Source organism: Oncorhynchus mykiss, chromosome 2 (genome assembly GCF_013265735.2).
Source record: "Oncorhynchus mykiss isolate Arlee chromosome 2, USDA_OmykA_1.1, whole genome shotgun sequence".
Lineage (NCBI taxonomy): Eukaryota > Metazoa > Chordata > Actinopteri > Salmoniformes > Salmonidae > Oncorhynchus > Oncorhynchus mykiss.
The window spans coordinates 95,885,237-95,892,169 of NC_048566.1; the positions used below are offsets into that span (position 1 = coordinate 95,885,237).

General features: G+C 49.7%; 1 protein-coding gene across 1 annotated transcript; it reads left to right on the forward strand.

The window, feature by feature from the left end:
- Positions 1–350: 350 nt before the first annotated feature.
- On the forward strand, positions 351–2,878 carry LOC118936882 (proline-rich protein 36-like). The gene is made up of 4 exons (XM_036934469.1): positions 351–361; positions 452–1,954; positions 2,057–2,366; positions 2,855–2,878. The coding sequence occupies exons 1-4, from the start codon at positions 351–353 to the stop codon at positions 2,876–2,878; spliced, it is 1,848 nt and encodes a 615-aa protein (XP_036790364.1).
- The last annotated feature ends 4,055 nt before the right edge of the window (positions 2,879–6,933 follow it).

The following is a 6,933-nucleotide window of genomic DNA, read 5'->3' on the forward strand; positions in this document are numbered from 1 at the left end:
CTGTTGGAGACCCTAACTCTCCCTATCCCTGTTGAAGACACTAAGTCTCCCTAGCCCTGTTGGAGACACTAACTATCCCTATCCCTGTTGGAGACACTAACTCTCCCTATCCATGTTGAAGACACTAAGTCTCCCTAGCCCTGTTGGAGACAGTAACTCTCCCTATCCCTGTTGGAGACACTAACTCTCCCTATCCAAGTTGGAGACCTGAACTCTCCCTAGCCCTGTTGGAGGCTCTATCCTCTTTCTGCTGATTCTGTATTCCCTCAACAGCTCTACCTGGGCCATGTCAGTTATTCAGTGAAGCTTCAAGGTTTTTCTTGGTTAATCAACAGGACGGGTCACTTGCCATGAGGGTGTGGTGAGCTGCGGTGTGTTTGTGTGTGTGTGACAAGGGGAAGCCAATTTGGCAGGTCCCGTAGTTACAAGAGTAATAAGTTGTGGTGACAAGCTGCTGCTTGGCTCCCTACAACCTCTACAACTCCTCCCTACAACCTCTACAACTCCTCCCTACAACCTCTACAACTCCTCCCTACAACCTCTACAACTCCTCCCTACAACCTCTACAACTCCTCCCTCCAACCTCTACAACTCCTCCCTACAACCTCTACAACCCCTCCCTACAACCTCTACAACTCCTCCCTACAACCTCTATAACCCCTCCCTACAACCTCTACAACCCCTCCCTCCAACCTCTACAACTCCTCCCTACAACCTCTACAACTCCTCCCTCCAACCTCTACAACTCCTCCCTACAACCTCTACAACTCCTCCCTCCAACCTCTACAACCCCTCCCTACAACCTCTACAACTCCTCCCTCCAACCTCTACAACCCCTCCCTACAACCTCTACAACTCCTCCCTCCAACCTCTACAACTCCTCCCTACAACCTCTACAACTCCTCCCTACAACCTCTACAACTCCTCCCTACAACCTCTACAACTCCTCCCTACAACCTCTACAACTCCTCCCTACAACCTCTACAACTCCTCCCTACAACCTCTACAACTCCTCCCTACAACCTCTACAACCCCTCCCTACAACCTCTACAACTCCTCCCTACAACCTCTACAACCCCTCCCTACAACCTCTACAACCCCTCCCTACAACCTCTACAACCCCTCCCTACAACCTCTACAACCCCTCCCTACAACCTCTACAACCCCTCCCTACAACCTCTACAACCCCTCCCTACAACCTCTACAACTCCTCCCTACAACCTCTACAACTCCTCCCTACAACCTCTACAACCCCTCCCTACAACCTCTACAACCCCTCCCTACAACCTCTACAACTCCTCCCTACAACCTCTACAACCCCTCCCTACAACCTCTACAACCCCTCCCTACAACTTCTACAACTCCTCCCTACAACCTCTACAACTCCTCCCTACAACCTCTACAACCCCTCCCTACAACCTCTACAACTCCTCCCTACAACCTCTACAACCCCTCCCTACAACCTCTACAACCCCTCCCTACAACCTCTACAACTCCTCCCTACAACCTCTACAACCCCTCCCAACAACCTCTACAACCCCTCCCTACAACCTCTACAACTCCTCCCTACAAACTCTACAACTCCTCCCTCCAGACTCTACAACCCCTCCCTCCAGCCTCTACAACCCCTCCCTCCAGCCTCTACAACCCCTCCCTCCAGACTCTACAACCCCTCCCTCCAGCCTCTACAACCCCTCCCTCCAGCCTCTACAACTCCTCCCTCCAGCCTCTACAACCCCTCCCTCCAGACTCTACAACCCCTCCCTCCAGACTCTACAGCCTTTCTCTCCAGCCGCTACAGCCCCTCACTGCAGTCTCTACAGCTCCTCCCTCCAACCTCTATAGCCCCTCCCTCCAGCCTCTACAACCCCTCCCCCCAGCCTCTACAGCCTTTCCCTCCAACCTCTACAACCCCTCCCTCCAGCCTCTGCAGCCTGACCCTCCAGCCTCTACAGTCCCTCCCTCCAACCTCTGCAATCCCTCCCTCCAGCATTTACAAACCCTCCCTCCAACCTCTATAGCCCTTCTCTACTGACTCTACAACCCCTCCCTCCAGCTTCTGCAGCCCCTTCCTCCAGTCTCTGCAGCCCGACCCTCCATCCTCTGCAGCCCAACCCTCCAGCCTCTGCAGCCCAACCCTCCAGCCTCTGCAGCCCAACCCTCCAGCCTCTGCAGCCCCTCCCTCCAGCTTCTACAGCCCCTCCCTCCAGCCCTCCAGCCTCTGCAGCCCCTCCCTCCAGCCTCTGCAGCCCCTCCCTCCAGCCTCTGCAGCCCCTCCCTCCAGCCTCTGCAGCCCCTCCCTCCAGCCTCTGCAGCCCCTCCCTCCAGCCTCTGCAGCCCCTCCCTCCAGCCTCTGGCCCAATGCTGTAACCTCTAGGCTACCTTCAGTCCCGAAGGACAGGACTTTTTGTGACTCTTCTATTGGTTACTTTCCCCAGGCAAACTGAATCAAGCCCAGTTAAAGTACTGTGAAATTATTTTTGTACAGTATTTGAGCCAATTTCTGCTCAGAGGAGGTAGCCAGACAGACAGTTTGACAGACAGGTGTCTGACAGCTCTTTCATGTCTTTCAGGACCCTGGACCGACTTTAAGCCTCCTTCAGTTACAAAGGAAACAGAGGAAACGACGCAGCCATCTTGCTAAACAGCATCCTTTTGCTCCACTCCCAGAGTGGATTTAAACACTGCTTTCTTACTGCAGTTAAGAGACTAAGGTTGTGTCTCAAATTGTACCCTATTGCCCTATATCGTGTGTTACGTTTGGTCAAAAGTAGTGCACTATATTGGCAATAGAGTGCTATTTGGGATACAACCCTACATCTTTTTATTCTTCTTCTTCATCCTATATCCCCAGAGAGCGTTCCACCAGAGCACCTAGAACTCCACTTTTAGGATCCTCCACCAGCTGCCTTGAAAAGATATCCTCCTGAGCCGGGAGCCGGGGAGTCTTCTGAAGCACTTCAGACACAAGGAGAACTGCTTGTTCTACCAGTCTACACAACACTCCTGCATAGCTAACACCTGCCTCTCAGAAACTCTGGGGAGTTTTGGAGAGCCACTGACGGCTGCATGGTACTTAGAGGATTTGATACACCTGTCAATGTGGAAGATCTTCCCCCACACACACACACACACACACTGACAGATTCACAGTCGTGCGCGCACACTCACTCACACACTCACGCGCGTGAGTGTGCGCGCACGACTGTGAATCTGTCAGTGTGTGTGTGTGTGTGTGTGTGTGTGTGTGTGTGTGTGTGTGTGTGTGTGTGTGTGTGCGCGCACGTGTGTGAGCGTGAGTGTGCGCTCACGACTGTGAATCTGTCACACACACACACACACTGACAGATTCACAGTCGTGCGCGCACACTCACGCTCACACACGTGCGCGCACACACACACACACACACACACACACACACACACACACACACACACACACACACACACACACACACACTGACAGATTCACAGTCGTGCGCGCACACTCACGCTCACACACACACACACACACACACACACACACACACACACACACACACACACACACACACGTACAAACAGTCTCACACTCTCTTTATACCACATGAAGGCGGGACAGAGAGAGTATCGGGCTATTGATCTTTTTTTCATCTTTGTCACCTGACTATAATCAAATTGATAGAGAGACAACTCAAACATTGTCGCATGTGTTATATGCATTGCATTTTGCATTTCAAGCACATTCAAAGATTTTACGTGGTGTGTTTGATCACATTTTCTACGCTAAGACTTTTTGCTATATTTGAATGTATTTTTCTATGTGTGCTTACCTTTGTTCTCTCGGTGTCTTTGACTTTGTACTAACAGCCACGATTGACGCTTCAGTTACTTAAAAAATAAAAAAAACTCAACCAGATTGTCTCAATTCCCTAGATGACAGGAGTACAAAAGAGTGAAGTGAATTGATTTTTCCATCCTACAAAATGAATGCAACACTGGGGAGTCTAATAAGGGTTTTGGGTGCTACGGTGCTGTTCAGTAATGAATAAACATACCAGGTGGCATTTTGAAAACACGGCATCATTAATATGATAATAAGTTAACTTTGTCAGAGATGAATAGCCTCATTACGGGTCTTCACGTACACACAGGTTTCGTCATAAATGGCACCCTAGTTATTCCCTTCCTTCGACCAAAGTAGTGCACTATATAGGGAATAGGGTGCCATAGGGTCCTGGTCTAAAGTAGTGCACTATATAGGGAATATGGTGCCATAGGGCCCTGGTCTATAGTAGTGCACTATATAGGGAATATGGTGCCATAGGGCCCTGGTCTATAGTCATGCGCTATATAGGGAATACGGTGCCATTTGGGACATAGATTATACCGTAGGGTTCCAGATTAATTGTGCATCGATGAGGCTCTTCCTCAGCAATAATTAAACCTCACTATTCCACCAGGTCTCCAACGACTGGAGCGCTTAATTGGACCGGTGCGCACATTCACTGCTGTGTGTGTGTGTGTGTGTGTGTGTGTGTGTGTGTGTGTGTGTGTGTGTCTGTGTGTGTGTGTGTGTGTGTGTGTGTGTGTGTGTGTGTGTGTGTGTGTGTGTGTGTGTGTGTGTGTGTGTGTGTGCTTGTGTGTGTGTGTGCATGTGTGCGTGTGTGTGTGTGTGTGTGTGTGTGGACCAGTGAAAAACATATAAATCACTGCATTTCTGTCTGTTGCAAAACAGGAAAACCCAAAGGGAGGTGTGAGGCAGACAGAAGCTGTTCTAAAATCACTGATCCGTCGGTAAGGGAGGTGTGAGGCAGTGTAGATGAGAAAAATAACTATTGGGAAAGGCGGATGAGGGACTGAACTTGAGTCTCTGGGGTCACAACAACACATGTTGTTAGAGTCTGGCCATGAAGCGTTGCCACTTCACATCATCTTGGTATACTGTAGACCAGCCTGCTGCTTTCAAGAACCTGTTAACAAACAGAGGAAGCAGAAGCAAGTCTTAAAACAAACAGAAGCATTTCAGGGACCTGTGACCCACCAAAGAAGTGAATCATTCATAGACAAGTGTGTCACATATTCCTAGAAATGTACATGTCAAATTAATTTGAAAATGCCTTGATTAACTGTTCCTACTTTTCAGGCTGAGTGCCTCTGAAACAAAGATTGAAGACGACAGATAAACCCTGTCTAACATTAACAATTCCTTGAGGCCGTGCAAATCTTTAAAGGGGCAGTCTGCAGTTGCTACATCCCATTTACGGATTTATAAACTGTACCCATTTGATTCTTAAATAATATAATTTATAAATAACTCATGAGCTTATTTATAAGTTATATCAGAACACAGCAGATACAGTACACTTGTTTGTAAACAAAGTACATGTAAACAAACACAGCATTGCCTCAAAACACAGTTAAAACTATAATTGAGATATCACGGACGGTCAGTCCTTGCATCAACAGCTTTCCTCTGATTATGAGAGTGGTTACAGGCGCCATCCCTCAGATTTTTACTGAAACAGTGACGGAGAGGGGGCTTTGTTATTGTTTTAACTCAGGATTTCTCCGCTAAGTCGACAGAAACTCAATGCTAACGTAGTGTTTTGTGAATTGAAGAATCAGAGAAGGAAGAACCCGAAAAGACTGGGATGGAAGTGCAAATTTGTCTCTAGAGAACTCTTCTGGCATTACTACTAAGGCATGTCTGTACAGTATGAAGTCTGTATATAAAGTCTTGGTCCTGAGCAGCTTGGGTTTGGTTCATTCAGTAGCAGTGACAGTAAGGATCATTCTGGTCCCTGTGGTCTCTCTCTCACTGGACCACCATTCTGGTCCCTGTGGTCTCTCTCTCACTGGACCACCATTCTGGTCCCTGTGGTGTCTCTCTTTCACTGGACCGCCATTCTGGTCCCTGTGGTCTCTCTCTTTCACTGGACTACCATTCTGGTCCCTGTGGTGTCTCTCTCACTGGACCGCCATTCTGGTTCCTGTGGTCTCTCTCTCACTGGACCACCATTCTGGTCCTTGTGGTCTCTCTCTCACTGGACCGCCATTCTGGTCCTTGTGGTGTCTCTCTCACTGGACCACCATTCTGGTCCCTGTGGTGTCTCTCTCACTGGACTGCCATTCTGGTCTCTGTGGTCTCTCTCTCTCACTGGACCGCCATTCTGGTCCTTGTGGTGTCTCTCTCACTGGACCACCATTCTGGTCCCTGTGGTGTCTCTCTCACTGGACTCCCATTCTGGTCCCTGTGGTGTCTCTCTCACTGGACTGCCATTCTGGTCCCTGTGGTCTCGCTCTCTCACTGGACCGCCATTCTGGTCCTTGTGGTGTCTCTCTCACTGGACCACCATTCTGGTCCCTGTGGTGTCTCTCTCACTGGACTGCCATTCTGGTCCCTGTGGTCTCTCTCTCTCACTGGACCGCCATTCTGGTCCTTGTGGTGTCTCTCTCACTGGACCACCATTCTGGTCCTTGTGGTGTCTCTCTCACTGGACCACCATTCTGGTCCCTGTGGCCTCTCTCTCACTGGACCACCATTCTGGTCCCTGTGGTCTCTCGCTCACTCATCCCCCATCACCAGAGTCCCTGTCCCATGTGTGTGTAGACCACAGGGCAGGCATTGTTAGCTGTGGCCCAGCCAGGATACAGGATACTGGGGGGTTATTGATGAGTGTTGGGGAGCCATACATCTGATCCAAATGGACGGTGTGGGGGTCTGTAATAATGAGTGATGGGGAGCCATGGATCAGATCCAAGATGGACGGTGTGGAACGGTAATGGGCTGCCATAGTGACACTACACTGAGCCCAGAATTATGACAATGCTCTCTCTCTCTCTCTCACTCACTCACTCACTCACTCACTGACTCACTCACTCACTCACTCACTCACTCACTCACTCACTCACTCAGAGCAGACAGACTAAAGCTGAATGGAGAATCTCTTC

Bases quoted from the DNA above. Each gene is read 5' to 3' on its own strand.
- LOC118936882 (XM_036934469.1), top strand. The intron at 1,955-2,056 runs GTCCCTCCCTCC...CCCTCCCTCCAG, and splicing joins CTGACCCTCCAGCCTCTACA to CTTCTGCAGCCCCTTCCTCC. The intron at 2,367-2,854 runs GTAACCTCTAGG...CTATATCCCCAG, and splicing joins CCAGCCTCTGGCCCAATGCT to AGAGCGTTCCACCAGAGCAC.